At 54.3% G+C, this 18,823-nt stretch overlaps 1 protein-coding gene across 1 annotated transcript; it reads right to left on the bottom strand.

Annotated features, from left to right (window-relative positions):
* Positions 1-3,481: 3,481 nt before the first annotated feature.
* On the bottom strand, positions 3,482-6,959 carry LOC123818506 (lymphotactin-like). Its single transcript, XM_045838747.1, has 3 exons — positions 6,782-6,959; positions 4,658-4,772; positions 3,482-3,818 (listed from the first exon to the last, which is right to left on the bottom strand). The coding sequence occupies exons 1-3, from the start codon at positions 6,840-6,842 to the stop codon at positions 3,662-3,664; spliced, it is 333 nt and encodes a 110-aa protein (XP_045694703.1). The 5' UTR covers positions 6,843-6,959; the 3' UTR covers positions 3,482-3,661.
* Positions 6,960-18,823: the final 11,864 nt, after the last annotated feature.

Genomic DNA, 18,823 nt, shown 5'->3' with positions numbered 1-18,823 from the left:
GTCTGTCACCGAGGCCCGTCGGGTGGCTCAACGTCCCGACATTCGCAAGCAGTGAGACAGTGCTGGCTGTGGAGTCGAGGCTGCGGGAGAGTCTGCCGCACAGCGCAGAGCAGCCTCACGAGGCGGAGGGCTGAGAAGCACGGTGCGCAGGTGACAGGAGAGGAAGTAAATGATGGCAACGCTACAGAAAGCCGTACACGTAACCGACTGAAAGTAGCCATACAATTCCACCGACGGGGGAAGGCGGCTGCGGCTGAGAGTGTCCCAGAGGCAGCCGCAGGCACCGTCCCAAACTGACAACCCAGGCAATACGGGGTTTTCCCACACAAATATCGGGAAGTGACGGGGACCGTCGGGAGAACCGGCAGCCCGAAGAGTGGGGGCAGCTGTGTGTGAGCAGGGCCAGCAGAAAGGGAGAGATGGGTGCAGAGAGTCCTCGGTGCTCTCGGGAACCCTTTTATACTATTTGAACTTCCGACCGTGTTCACACATTCCTTTGATAAAATAAAAATAAAAGTTTTAAGAAACTGCACAGAGAAAATCGAATGGGAAGTACCCGTGATGGTCTTCAAACGCTTTTAATTTATCTCCAAACCTGTGAGGCCCTGACGGGATGCGCCCGGGCCCAGGGAAGTCCCAGGCACGACGCCCCGGGCAGACAGACCCCTGCGCTGTCACTCGGCTTCGTGAGGCCGGGGCTTCGGGGGACGTCCGTGCCCGAGACCAGGCTGGTCTCTCGGCGACCGCGTGCTCTTCACCGAGAGAGTCCGTCTCGCTCCTGCTCAGTGTCCTCGCAGACTTAATTACAGTGACAGTGTCGTTACATCAAACACCCGGGGAGGAATACAATACGATGCCAGTGTAATCACAGTGGGGGGATCTCCTAGTCACGAGAGAAACTATGGGGCAACATCCTTCTTCCAACCCACTACGGCTGCACCTTCCAGGCATTTCCTACTAACAGAAATGACTCAGAATTGCGTGTGGACGCAGAAGTCCTTGGGGAGAGCACTTTGGTGCAGTCGGTCATCCTGTCCTCTGGGTTTTTCTGCTGCCGGGACACGCCTGCGCGCCCTCCGGTGCCGAGCCCCGTGCTGGCCGCTGGTTCACGCCCCGGGCTCGTCTCCGAGTGCCTGGAGGGCGGACACGGCGTCCCGCTCACCTCGGACTACGCTGAGCTCGACCCAGAACCTGTCCCACATAAAGCACTGAGGAACGTCTGCTGAATCGAACCTGTGTTTCACACGGTTTACTTCGTGTTATACATAACTTGAGAAATAAAGATAAAGAATAGAATAAAGGAAATCATGTAAAATATTCTTTCTCCCATTTATCCAACAAATATGAACCACCACCACCCCCCAGTCTATACTGGGCACGGGGGAGCTGACATCAATAATATACACAAGTCCCCAAAATTTGAAAACATGTATTCATAAAGATATGTGTACCCCGAGTTCACCGCAGCATTATCCACAACACCCAAGACACAGAGACAACCTGAGCGTCTTTCATCGGACGACCGGGTGAAGGCGTGGTACGTGTGCACAGTGGAATACTACTCGGCCATAAACAAGAGGAAATACTGCCGTTTGCAACCACGTGGATGGATCTTGAGGCCACCACGCTAAGTGAAAGAAGTCAGGCAGGAAAGGGCAACAGTCATCTGATTTCACTCAGGCGGGATAGGACCAACCTGACTAGAAAAAGCAACCAACGAAAAAAAAACAAACCAACAAAAAAGAATCAAGCTCACGGATACAGGAAACAGCATGGCGGGTACCGGGGGAGGATGACGAAGGGACAGGGGGTCAGACACTTGGAGACGGAAGGAGACCAGACTCCGGGGGGCGGGTGGGGTCGGGCACGCCACAGAGTACACGGATGTCACGCAGTAAGGACGTACGCCTGAAGTTTATGCACCAAGATGAACCAAGGTTACCCCAATAAACTTAACAATAAAAGGGGATGGCTGAGGGGAGATGAAGGAATGCACACGAGCAGTTTCCAGTCCGACGGCAGGGCCGCGAGCAGCCCGGGCGGGAGCAATCTCACTGCAGATCAGTGCGTCCGGGCGACAGGGAAGCACAAGACGCCACAGGCGCACCGGGGACGGGTGGCGGCCACGACAACAAACACACGTGCAGTCTTAGATTGTCTCTTTGAATCGAGCTGAAGCCCAGGGAACTTCACAGGTACGATTAGCAGACTCAGGTCCTACCTAAACAAATTCAAAACCTCCGGTCACGTAGTTCAAAGCCACATGCACTATGCAGTCGAAAGCCCCGGGGGCCACACACGCCACCTTCGACACCAGGTAAGTTCACAAGACGCACACACCTGTCCCCTTCCCTGCATCCTGTCAAATTATCGTCTCCTGGAAGCCTCCCAGGTCCGGGAGACGTTTGGGGGACACAAGTGCACATTCGATCAGGAAACCGTGGCCCTCGTCTCCTACAGCTTTTCTGTGCCCCACCCCCTCCCTATACAGCAAGTGCTTTAGTCTCAGTGTTTGTTTTAAGAACAGCTTTGGAGGCTGTGGTGGGCGAATGGCACGGACAAAAGATGGAAGGCCGCCCTCTGGCCGGGAGGCTGGTTGGCATGGTTTCCACTCCGGCGGTCCCTGGCCGGGTAACCAGGAGTGGGCTGCCCTCAGTGACCCTCCGGGGGACCTGGACGTTGCTGAGGACTGGACACCCGTCCAGACTCCGTCTTCCCTTGGGGCTGCCGAGGCCTGGCCGGGCCTGACTGTTGAGAGTCGGATGGAACTGGACGCACCTGCATCACCGGCTCCTCGGAGGGCACAGCCACGGGCGTGAGTCGGGTCAGCAGTTCAGCAACATCACGAGAGAGCGTGAGTCTGGGCGGTCAGGGGCCCGAAGGACATCCGACTACAACTTCACTGCGAGTCGTGATCACGTTCGAGAAACGTGCCAGGTGACGCAGTCAGGGCGCGAAAAGCAGAAAGCGTGACTTGGAGGACAGGTAGCGAAGGGGACAGTTACAGAAGCCACGGAAAGGCAGCAGGACCACCGCCCCGTCGGACAGCATTGGTTTTTTTAATTTGAATAAAGAATCTTTTCACCAGACGGCTCACCTAAGCTACCCTGACAAATAAAAGAACAGAAAAGCCTGCCTTTTTTCTTTTCCTTCCCTAAGAGACGAGATGAAACAGAGAGAAGAGGATCTTCCTAGGTCCCACGAGAGTGAAGCCACTCTTTAAGGGGTGGACCCTCAGAAGGGGAGCCCCATGACAGCTGGACTTGCCCCTTATTCCACGAAGAGAACCCCATTGAGAAGAGGGGGGTCACTTGTGGCCCGTGGGCAGAGAACCACAGCTTTCCCCTCTCGCAAGAACCGCCCTGACTCCCTACCCCGCCCCCATCACAGACACCGTCACGAGGAGATACAGTTGGGACAGAAACTGAACATAAATGACATGCTCCCCGTCCCAGTGCGCAATGAATAGACTTTGGGACGGTTCCTAGCAATAAATATTTATTAATTTAGAGCAGCTAAATGAATACCAAAGACATGAAAAATAAAAATACAAGGAAATAATGGGACAGAGGCAGTATTTTCAGAAAAGGCGAGTGTAATTCATCGAGTCCACGAGACTGTAAACAGAGGCTGGCTGGCTGGCATGGGGGGCACAGACCCACTACCGAGCCCCGGTCACCACAGTACTGGCGGGCTGCTGGGCCCCCGTGGGCTTGCTCTGGTTGGCGGTCTTTTTGTTGGCCATGGTTTCGACTGCTTTCTTCACCCACTCGACCTGGGGGTCCGCACAGACCTTGAGGCCACGCTTGGTGATAAATCTGCAAAGTAAGGAAGAGACAGGCCACGTCAGTCCCGTCCTCACAGCCCCGGGACCAGGAGCTCAGATCTGACCAGCTACAGAAGCTCCTGCAGGGACCGCTGAACCCCGGGACCATACACGACACCCCCTCTTCTGGCGTCTGTCTTAACACGAAGGAGGAACGTCTCGGGGTCACGCCCAGCAGTGACTCCCAGGCTGCTGCTCTCAGCAGGGCTACCCACCGCTGTCACTCAACTGGACGGTGGACGTCACCAGGTCCAGCTGTGACATGTCAGCTTTTTCAGATCTGAATGCACCCATCTCATTGTCTGAACAAAAGGTGACTACTGTTCATGTCTCTGGGTACGGTTGTGGTTACGGGCTGGTAACCACAGGGCTGCTATTCTGAAAACGGGATGCGGAGAAGGAACAGTGCCGCGTAGGCTAGTTTCTGAACGTTCCCTTGAGATATGGCAACTGACCACAGGTGGCACCCACGCTCCAACACGCCCTCTGAAAGGGGGGTGCGGCGGGGGGGGGCATGGATTTTCACACAGGTGTGGCTACAGGGTCAAATCCTGACCTGAACCAGCCCAACCTTCCAATATTCCTCTGGTTTCCATCCGAGTTTCTGGCTAAACTACCTCAGAAAAGAGGGCATGCTTTATCCGGCCGCCCCGTGTCATCCCACAGCCCTTACGTGGTGCTGGGTAAGGGCACAGAAAACAAGGGGGCTGCTGGGTAATGCGGGGCTCGCTGCGCCCGCGTGGACCTGTCTTCCCTGAGCAGGGCGGCGGCTCCCTGCGCTGACACCCCCGGGCCCCGGCCCCAGCCCCAGCCCCGGGGACAGAGACTCACATGACTGCGCGCACGGGCCCCTCCCGGATGGTGTAGGTCTTGATGCTTCTCACGGGCAGGCGCCGGGATGTCAGACTCACGCAGATTCTCTGCTCCAGGACCTCACTGCCCACACCTGGCGAGGAAAACCAAGCAGACCGAGACATAAGATGTCGTTTCGAGCAGCGCCACCCTGAGGGCGTTACAACTAAAATGACAAGGAGCGAGGGGACGGGAGTGCCCCGAGGGAGGCGACCCTCAGCAGCGGGGGGACCCCCGTCTTGGACGGACAGGGCGCGGTGCTCTCGGGTCGGCGCTGAGACGGGAGGGCCGGAGAGGGAGCGGCCCGTAAAGAATCCGTCCTCCGCAGAAACGGCCCGGGGAGGCGAGCGTTCCTGGTCAGAGAGCCATCTCACGGGGAGAGGGGACAGCGCTGGGCAGAGTCCGCGGTACCGAGGGTGGGGTAGGACCTAAGCGCGGTTTCCAAGTGCGGTTCTCCCCTCAGCTGAAGGGACTGGCACTGCTTCCCCGGGGGATGGATACTCGGCTGAAAGGCCTCTGAGTGACACCGAGCGGGGAGCAGGTTGGACCGCAGTGCCGCCGGTCCCAGGAGGCTCCTTCGAACCTGCGGAACCACGCCGAAGGCGCCCGCCCACCTTGCCCCGCTTCACGCGCCCCCTCCCCGCTGCCCGTCAGCCCGGTCGGTGACCTCCGTCGCGGCCAGCCTGCTGTTTAGTGCCGACTGTCTCTGAGCCCAGTGCGTCTCCTGGGAAACCACACCTTCTCTGGGAAGCATCCCACGAGGAACCCCAAGACCCGGAGAACCCGACTGGCGTCTAAATCCCTAAACCGCCTGACTCTCCCAGCCACGTGAGCGTGGCTGTGTTACCGGGGAAGACCTGTCACCTTGTCACCCCCGGCCGAGCGGACTCAAGGCACAGGTTGCCTAGCGCCCTGGTTGTACGTAAGGGGGTCAGCCCAGCGGGACTCGAGGGGGTCACTGAAGCAGGAAGCTTGGGGATCGGAGCCTGGACTCTGCGGTGCTCCTCGGTCTCTAAGGGGCGCCGTCTCCCTACCCAGCCCCGGGGCACCCGCCAGCGGGGCCCGTCCATGGGGACAGCTGAATGCCGGCCACACTGCCAGACTGGGCCTCATGTACTTGTCCTCAACCCTTGGTGTCCCATCAATAGTTTTCATTTTGCCCACAGTTACAGGGAGTTCCCGACCTTGCCACCTCTAGTCACGGACACCCTCGGGGATCTGTGATCAGAGAATCCACACTCTCAGTAATACGTCTGCCCATGAGGCGGCAGACAGCCGAGTTCACCGCAACAGGAACTACGCCCGAAGGACAGTCTCTCTTGTTCCAGAGCCACAGTGGGGAGGAAAAACCCTCTAGGGAACATGGCTAGAACACGCAGGGAAGGCTCAGGGTAGCTGTCTCCCGGGGCGCCTCCTGCAGGTGTGTGTGACTGTGTGTCAGGCGTCGGTCTCTTTGTTAGTGCCTCTCCTAAGGTCTCCTACAAGCCCCAGACGTTTGTCAGAAATGGGAGCAGCACTGAGAACAGCGATCGTAAATGCTCCCACAAACTTGAAGGTCACGTTGATTTCCTCATAGGGAGGTGCGAGCTTCCGGTCTTTCTGCTCAACAGCAAACACTGATTTGCTCCCGAACATACCCCTGCCGGCTCACCCACACGTTATGACTGGACTCTCAACAATCTGGAGACTTCGCGGAGACCGGTATTGCGCAGGCAAAAGCCACAGAGGCATGACAATGGTCCCACTGTCTCCCAGCTGACATCAATCAAGAAATCACCCCTTGCAAGGAAATCTGATAAGCGATCCTCAGACTGATTTCCTTTTAATCCCAGGGGAGAGCATCTGTTATTGTAGTCAATCTGCAGGTAAATAAGTCTAAGCCCAGAGAGATGAAGAGATTTACCCCAAGTCACCCGATCGGGAAAAGCAGAAGGCCAAGTTCTGTCTTTGGGAGGGGACCCTAGAGTCAGAACTATCACTCCCATTCTGCACGTTGCCTTGGGGAAAGCATTCCACGCCAGTCAAAGCCTGAGTCCAAGCCAAACCGTGTGCCCACCTGCCTGCCTATCTGTTCCTTATCCCAGGAACAGCCTTTCGACTTACCTTCCACGACATAGGCGGTGAGGCAGCAGATGCCAAGGAGGGCCAGAACGAGAGCTCGCATGGCTGTGGTCCTGCTGGGCTGGGCTGGGCTGAGCTGGGCTGAGCTGGGCCGGGCTGGGCTGAGCTGAGCTGGGCTGAGCTGGGCTGAGCTGAGCTGGGCTGAGCTGGGCTGAGCTGGGCTGAGCTGAGAGAGAATGAGCTCCAGCAGCTCCCGAGCCTCTTTTATCCCCCGCGATGGTCAGCGCGCTTCCTGTGGTACGAGGGGGGCTTCCGAGGTGGGTGTGCAATCGTGGAAAGTCTTTGTAACACTGATGCTTTTTCTTTTTTCTTTTTTGAAAAAAAAAAAAAATTCCCCTACTCATACGAACCCCGCCCCCTGTGGCCTTTTCCTCTTCACCTGTGGTTAACGCATCAGTGAAAGCACCCTCACGGGCACAATAGATGCGGTCGTCTCCTCCAGCCTCAACTCAGCTCTTCCGCCGCTCGCGCAGACGTGCCCCCGGGCCCTGTCACTGTCCCCAGCGTGCGGGCAGTGTAAAGGAAAGGTGGTCACGGTGGTCCTGCGTTCCCCCCGTGTCACGTGACGCTGGCTGTGACATGAGGTTTCCACTACCAGGGATCACGGCCCCCCGAGACCATGCACGGTGACTCCCTTCTGGAGGGGAAGGGACGCGGCTGCCACTCCGCACTGTTCCTGCCTTTGCCTCCTTTTCCGTCTCACTTCCCTCCCCGGCCCCGGTTCGAGTCCAGCCACTGCTCGGCACCGCCCTCCCCAGGGACCCGAGAGACGTTAAAATCACGGCGTTTGGACCACGCCTGGAGGCTCGCTTCCCATATGGCAACTTTCCATATGCACACCTTCCAAAAGCTTCTGGAAAGTTGTCCTGACATGAACATTACTTGGAAAGAAAGAGGGAGACAGGATTATTTATGATTTACGATTCTGACAGTCTTCATTTGTAATGTTTTTCCCGTGAGTCTCTATGGGTACATCCATGTTTGCATCGTTGTGACAATTACAAATACTTTTTACATCGAGGTAACTATCCTTCCATGAGTAGAAACACACACAGACCCATTAAACCACGCCCTTTGAACTTGTGGTATTGATCCCATCTATACGGCAAATTCTCCCTAACAGACACTGAATCGTTTTCCTTTGATAACCAGGACTGGGACTGCTGAGCGAAATGGTACGTTCGTCTCCATAGCTCTTGCTACGTATTGGCATGGAGCCTCCCCCAAACCTTCAGCAGCTTAAATATGCCTGTGCCATGCCTCCTGCAGGGTCTGTGGGTCGGTTACTGCACAAACTCTCTGGCCCTGCACTTGTCTTTTTTTTTTTTTTTGTCTTGGTTTCTTTTTCATAAGTATCTATGAAATGTATTTTTTTAAGATTTTATTTTTATTTATTTTTAGAGAGATGGGAAAGTAGGGAGAAAGAGAGGGAGAGAAACATCAGTGTGTGGTTGCCTCTAGCACGCCCCCTACTGGGGACCTGGCCTGCAACCAAGGCATGTGCCCTGACTGGGAATTGAACCGGCGACCCGTTGATTCGTAGGCCGGCACTCAATCCATTGAGCCGGACCAGCCAGGGCTAAAATGTATTTCTTAATTATGTGTGTACTAAAGAGATTTTGCTAACACTATCACGGATACGAAAAAACATTCTTATTCAATGTAAGTACAGCTAAAACTTTTTGCCACTGCTATTATGGATAGGAAAACAAATTCCTATATTTCCGTAAAAATGACAGGTTAACATCTAAGAGATTTTCCATGAGTGGAATTTCATCCTCCCACCCAGACCCCCTTCTGGACTTCACAGCGGCCTTCAGCTGTCCCTGCCTGAGACGACTCCCCTTCACGGGCAGTGACGGGTTACCCTCGCCCCAACTTCCAAACCCAGGCCCCCAGGGTCATCTTAGACTCGCTGCTAATGCACCCATCCGCCATTCTCGGCCAACCTGTGCTGAGCAGGCCCCGGAGCAGCTCTCCCAGGCGTCTCCTCCTCTCTCCCCGCAATGATCAAGGCAGGCCCTCACCATCGCTGACGAGGGATGCCAGTGCCACACACCAACTGGTTCCCCTGTCCGGGGTCACCTCCCTGTCCAACCCGCTCTGCATGGGGCTGCCAGGGAACCACCCCAAAGCCTTGGCCGCCTCGTCTTGCTCCCCTTTCAGGACGTCCCGTTGTCCACAGGTTTTATTCCAGCTCTTCCCTCGTCACACACACGACTGTTCACGATCCGACGCCGCGCTGCCTCGAGGCTCCCCGCCCTCCCGCCAGAACAGGGTGTGTGCGGCCGACCACGCGTGCCGCCTTCTCCCCCGGCCTCCCCCGGCCGTACCGCCTCCCGGACCTCGGACCACCCCCCCCGGCTCCCGCCGTGCTGACCGCACACCGCCCCACTCCGACCGGCGCTCCTGAAGCCCCCAGACAACATTAGGTCGTGCCGTCCTCTGTCCCCAAGGACCTCTGTCCCCACCACTGTCCCATCACTGATCGGGTTTGACTCCCCGACTCGATTTCGTCTCTGCACCCCGCCCCGAGGGCAGCTCCTTGAGAGGAGGACACGCCTGTGTCCCCCCGCCCCCGGTCCCCGGCACGAACCGAGTGTCCGCCAGGCAGCGGCCCCTCGCCGAGCGGTCTCTGAGTGGATTCTTCTAGAACACCGAAGCTGTGGGGACTGCACACAAAGCGAAGGGTGACCAGCTGCAAACGGAAACCCTGGATCCGTGCCTGTGGCTTACCCTTATTTTTCTAATCAAATCAACGATCTGACCAGTGGCTAGATTTTGATTTTAGCATCTTGAAAGGCAGTTTCCTAAACTCTCAGAATGAGGGACTCGCTCTCAGTGTTTCAAAGCCTGACCAGAGTCTCCGGTGGGGAACAATTAAGTAGCAGAGGAGAAGGTGGAAACCAGGACAAAAGGGGCATGACCCGCTCACGTGTGGACACGGATGACAATGACCGGTGGGGGGGACGCCGGTGGGAACAGCTCCTTTCACCTGACTCCTCCCTTCCTGTTACAGAGCGCATCCAACCGGCCGGCAAAGGCCGCTGGCGTTCCGCCTTCAACCGAGACGCTCCACTCTCCTCGCGCCGCCAGCCCCGCGTCCACGCGGGTCCCTGCACCAGCCCCTCACCCAGTCTTCCCGCTTCCGTCCTCAGGCCCCTCCCGGCCAACCTACGAACCTGACGAGGCGGCCATCTCAGCGTGTGAGTCGTTTTATGCCGCTTCCCTGCTCAAAATCTTTCAACAGCTCCCCATCCTCGTGAATGAAATGCAAAGTCCCCCCCGGCCCCGCGGCCAGCGTATGAAGATGTGGCTGACGTATACCACTGTGTAAGTTCAAGGAGCACAGTATCACCCTGCCATGCACGTGCAGATCACAAAATCACTAACGCAGTAAGGTGGGTGCGCACCTCCATCACCTCACACGGTTACCTTTTTGTGTATGTGATGAGAACGTTCGAGATCCACTCCTCTCTTAGGAGCTTTCAGGTTTATAACACAGTGCTGTTAGTCTCCTTCACCAGAGTCGCCCTGTTGCCCACGAGGCCCCCAGAAACTGTCCCTGTGATAGCTGCAGGCTTGTGTCCTTGGAGCAGCATCTCCCCGGTGCCCCCCGCACCCCAACAACCACCATTCTGCTGGCTGGAGAATGGCTTTCCCGCTTTAGGCCCCACACACGTGGCATCACACACGTGGCATCACACACGTGGCATCACACACGCGGCATCACACACGCGGCATCACACACGCGGCACCACACACGCGGCACCACACGGCACGTGCCTTCCTCAGCTCTGTCTTCATTCACTCCGCCTAACGCCCTCGGGGCCCGTCCCTCTCGTCGTAGACGGCAGGACCTCCTTATTTTTGTGTGACTGAGCAACACTCCATCGCGTATCTACGCCATGTTCTTTTCCAGCCCCTCGTCGGTCAGCGGACACTTAGGCTGTCTGCGTGTCTGGGCTGTGGTGGGCAGCGCTCCAATGCACGTGGACGTGAGACGTCTCTTCAAGACGGGACTTCATTTCCCTCGGACGCACACCAGAGGGAGAATCGCTGGGCCGTGCGGTGGTTATATTTTTAATTCCGGGGGGACCTCCACGCTGCTTCCCAGAGCAGCTGCGCCACTCTGCCTCCCACGCGCAGAGCACAGGGGTCTCCTCGTCTCCACGCACGCGTGCCAACGCTCCTCCCCTGCCTGTCTGGTAACAGCCTTTCTGACAGGTGTGGAGGGACGTCTCACCGTGGCTTTGAGCCCCCTTGTCCTCCTGGTCAGTGATGCTGAACGCCTTTTCGTTTACTGCTGGCCCTCGGTTCTACCTCTGGGGAAATGGCTGTTCAGAGCCCCTGGCCGTCTTTACTGGGTTATTGTCGCTGTGCTATGAGGCGGTATGAGGCCCTTATATGTATTTACATTAGCCCCTTATCAGATAGATGGAGACAAGATGTTGTCCCCCACTCTGTGGGCTGTCCTTTCATGTTGTTGATGGCTCCTGTCTTGGTGCAGAAAGTCTGGTGGAGTCCCGTTTATTTATTTTCCGTTTCACGCCTGTGCGTTTGGTGGCGTGTGCAAAAAACCTCCGCCAGGACCACCGTCAGGGGCTTCTCCTCTGCGTTTCCTTCAGGGAGGTTGATCGTTTCAGATCTTACGTTCAAGGCTTTAATCCACTTCGAGCTGGTTTCTGTGCGTGGTGTGAGGTAGGGGTGCATGCTGAGCACAGCGGCGTCCGAGCCAGAGTCTGCCTCGGAGCGAGAGGCGTGGACACATTTCGATGGGCAGTGCCACGCAGGTGGAGACAGAAACCTCGACACTGGGTGGAAATTCTACCGGATTAAACGTTTCTGAGTTGAGGTCCCCAGGCTGGGGACAATCTTGGTTCTGTGACACTTTTCTCCACGATCATTGCTTTCTCAGGCAGAGACAACTGTTTCTGCTTGTTTTCCAATAAAATGTGTAATTGTACATCTTGCTTTTCTCACAGTTTAAAAAAATGAAGGAGAGAATCCTAGAAGCAGCAAGAGATAAGGAGAGAGTCACCTACAAAGGAGTTCCCATAAGACTATCAGCTGATTTCTCAAAAGAGACCTGACAGGCAAGAAGAGGCTGGAAAGAAGTATTCAGGTCATGAAAGGCAAGGACCTACATCCCAGATTGCTCTATCCAGCAAAGCTTTCATTTAGAATGGAAGGGCAGATAAAGTACTTCTCAGGTAAGGTCAAGTTAAAGGAGTTCATCATCACCAAGCCCTTATTACATGAAATGTTAAAGGGACTTATCTAAGAAAAAGAAGATAAAAATATGAATAGTAAAAATACAGCAAACTCACGGTTATTAACAACCACACCCAAAACAAAAGCAAACTAAGCAAACAAATAGAACAGGAACAGAACCACAGAAATGGAGATCACATGGAAGGTTATCAACAGGGGAGTGGGAGGAGGAGAGGGGGGACAAGGTACAGAGAATAAGTAGCAGAGACGGTAGGGAGAAAATAGACACAGGGAGGGCAAGAATAGTGTGGGAAATGTAGAAGCTAAAGAACTTATGACCCATGGACGTGAACTAAAGGGGAGGATTTTGGTGGGAGAGGGTGTGCAGGGTGGAGGGGAGTGAAGGGGGGAAATGGGACAACTGTAATAGCATATTCAATAAAATATATTTAAAAAATGTCTACTCTGATGCTGTTTAGTTCCAGAAATGCCTAAAAATGAATGGATTAACTTTTACATGAGATACAGTGCAAAGACAATTATTTTTTCTCCAGAAAACAAAAAAAGAATTACATATGGGGAAAAAATCTATTTCACTGTCATGGACTTTGAGTAATGATGGTCAAACTTACAAAATTATATTGAATAATCTGAATCACTGGGTTTTTTAATTAGTGAATTCTAATGAACTATGCTAGACAGATAGTCTCTATAACTATAATTATAGTATCTATCATTAGTGTCTGTAACTAATATTTATATTATTAATAAGTCAATGTTAACAGTATAGCCTAGGGTCAGCACAACACATCTGTCTCATTTTATAAATAAAGTTTTATTGACACACATCAATGTCCATTTGCTTACATATCTCTGATGGTTCTTTGCCCTCGACAACAGCAGAGCTGATGAGCTGCATCATCTTCAAAGCCTAAAACACTGGCCACTCGGCCCCTGACAGAAAGTCTGCTGACCCCTGGGTCCATCCCTGATTAGTCTGCAAAATCAAAACTAGCTATGTTCAGGAGGATCCCAGCTTTGTAAACACGCAGAAAGAGAGAAAAGACTGAAGAAGCATAGCAAAACCACTACAAGAATTCCCCCAGGAAATCATCAAGTTCATGATCAGGCCAGCTGAGTGAGCAGGAAATCCAGTGAGAGCTAGCTTCTGACGCGTCCAGCTCCTGGGGCACTGAGAGCTGATTGGTTCACTTCTGCTCTGCGAGGGAAAGCGTGTGGCACTGACAGGCAGGCACCGTCTTATTAGGTGCATTCACACTCACCATTGCTCCTTGGTAAAAGATACATCACCACCAAAAAAAAAAAAAAAAAAGAATTCAAAGAAATGTCTAAAAAAGGCTTGTGGTTACCAAAAGGTTGCAAACCATTGCTGAGCACCACACAGGCACGCGTCACGTCACTCGGGGCCAGGAGCCCACCGGCCCCGGCAGAGGAAGTTCTGCAGGCTGGCCACTGGCGGCTGCCCCAAAGCAGCCTTGGTTATATTGTTTCCCTTCACGGATCAACGGGGACTCTGAACAGAACAGCCACAGCGTCAACGTCACCACCTCTCCAGGGAACATGAGGGTGGGAAGAAGAAAGATGCCCCGTCTTTATGGGGTAGTTCACCACTTGGCCAAAAAGTTAAACTCGTTAGGTAGAGGCGCATTTTGGGGGTTTTGGTTTTTCAGAAAGCTGCCATTTTGGCCACACAGTCTGCCATGAACTTGAAATCCCCTGTGGGACAGAACTCTAGGCATTTATGGATTTTGCTGAAGCTGGACATCAGTCTGACTCGGTCTGTCTGGAAGAGGACAGGCCCTGGCCAGCAGCCGAGGCTGACGCCAGGGGCCCGAGCCACCGAGGGGCCTGTCCTGGGTTAGCCACGTAACTGTGCTGGGGCCCCAGAGCGGCAGAGTCAGGCACGCCATCCTATGCTCATCCCGGCTCAGCCAGCCACCCGAGGGAGGCCCGAGGTCGTCCCCCCTCGCGGGCACCAGCAGCAGACTCAGACCCCCAGCCTGTCGGGACCGTGGGAGGGGCTCGGGACGCGGCAGGGATTATCACCCACAGAAACGAAAGCCATCCGGGAAACCCTGACCCTGGAGCCACGCCCGCCAGAGGAGCGAGTGACGAAGGAGCAGTGTGTGGTTTTCCTCAGAAGTGACTGTCTTACTTTTGTGAACAATCATGATTGGTTTTTTTTTTTTGGAGTCAGCCAGACCAATGAGTCTCAGCTGTCCCCCAGCTGGCCGCCTCCCCGTACCCGAAACACCAGGAGGAAGATGTGCATGTGTCACCAGACACCTCGGACCTAGAGCAGGAAGTCCCCGGCTGTTTCCCGGTCACTAGACCAACCACGAACTCAAGGCCTCGTCAGCGTGCAGTAATGAGCGCCTGAGTGCTGCAGGTCACCTACGTCTCTGGTTGGCCACCGCGACAGAGGCCTTGTCTCATCTTATTATCTTATTCTTATTCTTTCTGTCTTATTCTTTACTGAAAAATTTCCCGATGTGTGTTTTTTTTTGATAGAGAAGAAGGAAAAGTAATTGAATCCTTGACGACAGAGTCTCAGTCGATGTCGTTTGTACCAGGGCCACAGGCCGGTCACCCACACGCACAGCCTCAGGATGAGAGTGGGCGCGTCACTGTCACCGTCGCGGGCGCGGGGCGGGTCCCGGGCTGAAGCGGCACGGCCCCCAAAGGGGACTGACTGTACGAGCAAGCGATCCCAGGCTGCCCTCCCAGAGGCCTGCCCTCCCAGAGGCCTGTCCGGGCCACGCACGCATCCTGGCCCCCGGCTCCGTGCGACCTCATAGCTCTTACCACCACCTGGCACGCTCTTATGGAACCTGAATACTGTTCTCTCTCGACTAGAATAACGGAGGAGCTCAGCAAATATTCACTGCTCCCATTAGCGAAAATAAACTCATTTCTTCTGTCCTCGAAGAACTAAAAGCAGAAGAGCTGTTCGATTTAACTTGGCGCCGACCACTTCGCACTGAGGCGGTCCTCGTGCGGCAACCACTGTAAGGGAAAGGGAGGGCAGAGGACGTGGGGACTAACGCAGCCCTTAAACACGATCTAGCCAATCCGCCGCCCTTTCAACAAATTACATTGTGAGCCGCGCTAGGAAACTGACGCCCCTCCTGTCCCGGGCCTCAGCGGGGCTCGGGCGCCATTGGAAAGACCATCGCCCACCAAAAAAAAAAAAGGGGGTGACACACACGGGGGATACACCAGGGTGATGCACATTTGCCGGGCTGCTCTTCCCACTCTACGAGCCCCCGAGGGCCGGGGGGCCGGGGAAGGCGCAGGCGGCGGACACCTGCCCGCACGCTGGTCTTCGCCCCACTGCCTGCCCGGGCTCCTTCCTCGCTGACTCCACCTGGAGCTCAGAGCGCGCGGCCCAGACAGACCTGACAATAGAATGGGTGATAAGCTTCAGGGCGGCCTGGGACACCCGCCGGACTCTCCTGGTCCACTTCCTGCCATTCTTAAATGCTATGTGACTAGAGTAACTTTTAAAAAAACCCAAAGTGTGGGCCAGCATCTTCTTGTAAGAGCTGCATTTAACGCCCACGATTTTATCTTACATGTCCTTCCTTCTGCTGTTCCTGTCCCTCGTCATGAGCCATGCAGGTAAAGCTGTTCCTGCAAACTCCTTCGTAATACCTGTAAAAGTCTCCCATTCCCTCTGCCGCTGAGCTGGGTTTACAGCTTCCTGCCCTGTCTCTGTGACCACGACCCTTTGGGACCCAACCGGTCTGTGTCACGGCAGTCACCACGCCCCCAGCCTCCCGGCTCCCAGAGCCAGCCCTGGTCCCTGTCTCGGTCCCTCCCCCTTTCTTCTGCTTTTATATCATCCCCACCACAGGAATTCCTCCAGCCCTTGTATTTTAAATTCCTGGTGGAACAGCCAAGGGCATTCGTTTCTGAGCTTACTGTCCAAACCGAGACAGAATCCCACTGTCAGAGCCCGTTCAAGGTCCTAACGCTTGAAAAAACGTATCTTCCCATATGCCCCCGGCATCATTAGCGGCACCGTTCTGCATGCCTACCGCCGGCGAGCATCCCGCCACTCCGCATCCTCGGCTGCGCCGCCTGCCGCCGGTGTCTGGGAGTTCTGCCGTTCTCACCGGTGCGCGGTGGGATCTCGTTGTTATTTCAATGTGCACTTCCCTCACGAGGAATGACGCTGAGCATCTTGTCATATGCCTACTTGTCGTCTGTACGTCTTCTTAGATGAGGTGTCTGTTCGCACCTTGGGCCCGGGTGATTTCATCACATTGTTTGTTTTCTCGCTGCCGAGTTTGAGATCTCTACGCATGCTTTGGATAACCGTCTTTTGCCAGCTGAGTCTTTTGCAAGTATTTTCTCCCAGTCTGTGGCTTATTTTCCCATTCTCTGCACAGTGCCCTTCAGGCAACAGAAGTTTCTCATTGTAATGAAGGCCAGCATAATTTTTTGTAAGGAGCATGCCTTTGGTGTCATATCTAAAAGGTCATCTCCAAACCCAAGATCATCTAGATTTTCTCCAGTATCATCTTCGAGGAGCTGAACAATCATGTGCTTTACATTTAGGTCCATGATACATTGTTGAGTTCATTTTTGCGGAATGCGTAAGGTCTGTGTCTAAATTCTTTTATCTTTTTCTTTTCTTTTTTTTTTTTTTTGGCACGTGCACGTCCAGTAGTTCCAGCCCCATTGTTGAGAAGATCCCCCTCTCTCCAATGAAGTGCCCAACTCCTCTGTCGAAGGGCACTTGCCTGTACTTGCGAGAATCTATTTCTGGGCTCCCTTTCTGTGGCCCACTGGTATAACCGTCTGTTCCTCTGCCCCTACCACACTGCCTTCACTGGTGCGGTCACGGAGCCTTCAGAAGGAACCACAGTTTCTGGAAGTCCTCGGGCATGACCGTGGCACACCCAGATGTGAGCTTGCGCTGCTGACGGGTGCTGGGAGGGCCCGCCTGCAGGCAGCCCCACGGTGGAACAGGACGGGGGGTCAAGCGGATGTGAGCTTTCGATGGGAAGCTGTGAAATGTAGGTAGTTCTTTGCTAGACTTCTCAAGGCGCTGGGGTGTATTGGGAAGAAATGGTCCTGAGCCTGGCCTGTGCCAACAGCTAACCACACAACTCTAGGAATCATCAAACCTTCACGAAGCCCAGTTCATTCTTCTGAAAACAGGCATCGTGTCTGGACGGGGTTATTTGGGGGAAGTGAGTGATATTAACCGACAGCATCTCACAGACATCGGTCAGTCCTCAGTGAATGAGGTTTACATCTACTCTTGGCCAAACGTGGGCTGATGTTCTTACCGCAAAGCGCCTCCAAGAGAAGGCAAGGCTCTCCTTTTGATGGGGTGTGCCAGCTCAGGAAAATGGCCACAGAGAAAATAATTAAACATTTTAAGGAAATACAGGCCCTTTACAATGAGCATGCTGAATGTTTCTAGTAGTGGCCACTTTACGATGTAAACATATTCAGTATCAGCACGACATCCGGACGGAAGAAGGGCCAGTCCGTCCTGGGACGTGAGGCGGGGCCTGGAAGGGGCGTGTCTGCGCGGGGCGGGGCCTGGAAGGGGCGTGTCTGCGTGGGGCGTGGCGGGAAGAGCTCTCCGCGTCCGTCCCAGGCAGTCCGGGACGGCTTCACGGCACAAGCGGTGTTTCTAAGGTAACCTGGGAACAAAGGGTAAGTCACAGCATCTGTTTGTGCTGAAAAATAATTCTGTACCTTTACTGTGTGACCAGTCTAATGAATGCTAATCCTAGAAAATGATTTGAAAAACAGAAAAGCAAAAATGAAACTAAAATAAGCTATACTTCCACTATCTAGAAATAACCATTCCCAATGTCTTCGGGTCCGTCTTTCCAGGCTATTCCCTACACACACACAGATAAATAGGTGACAAAAATGATAACATGTTATATTATATTGAGAATATAATGTATTCCTTAGCCTAAAAATGTGCTTGAAAAGATTCCAGGTCTACAAATACAGAACTGTACCATTTGTCATGGGCACACAGAATCTCTTAAATGCATGCAACAAAACATCTTGAATCTCTTACTGATGGACATTTAGATAATTTTACTGGGGAAGAGGAGGGGATCCCCAAGACTGCAGGAAACCCTTTCCCGTACATCCTTGCACAGTTGTCCAGTCATTTCTTTTTTAAAAGATTGCATTTATTTATTTTCAGAAAGGGGGAAGGGAGGGAGAAAGAGAGGAAGAGAAACATCAGTGTGTGGTTGCCTCTCGCATGCCCCCAACCGGAGACCTGGCCCGCAACCCAGGCATGGGCCCCAACTGGGAATCGAACCAGCGAACTTTTGGTTTGCAGGATGCTGTTCAACCCACCGAGCCACGCCAGTCAGGGCTGTCCACTCATTTCTCCAAGCAAATCCCCAGGAGCACGGCCACTGGGTCCATCTGAGTAAATGACACCCACTGGTTTCTTGGTGTCACCCACTAAGAGGACCAGTGTCCTCCAGAAGCCGCCTCAGGGAAGGGGAACAGGAGCAAGTCCGGGGTGGTCTTCGGTGGCCCTCATCCCAGAAGAGACGGGGCACATGGAAGCCACTCACGCTGCACACTCTCCCCAGAGCACACGCGTGTGTCTCTGCCTCCTGCAGTCTCGTCCACCCCAGGTCTGTGTGGTTTACTGACAGAAACCAGAGCTGCAGTGACGTTTCGTCACCCGTGGTCACGAGCACTTTCAAAACCCTCAGTCCTGGGGCTCGGGCCTCCCCCCATCGCACGCTGCTCGGGGGCTAAACTTAGTCACAAGGAAGGCACTTTCTC

This window comes from Phyllostomus hastatus, unplaced genomic scaffold (genome assembly GCF_019186645.2).
Source record: "Phyllostomus hastatus isolate PE091 unplaced genomic scaffold, TTU_PhHast_1.1 phas_contig_283, whole genome shotgun sequence".
NCBI classification, from domain to species: Eukaryota; Metazoa; Chordata; class Mammalia; order Chiroptera; family Phyllostomidae; genus Phyllostomus; species Phyllostomus hastatus.
The sequence above is the reverse complement of the archived record's forward strand: the minus strand, read 5'-3'. Positions and strand labels throughout refer to the sequence as shown.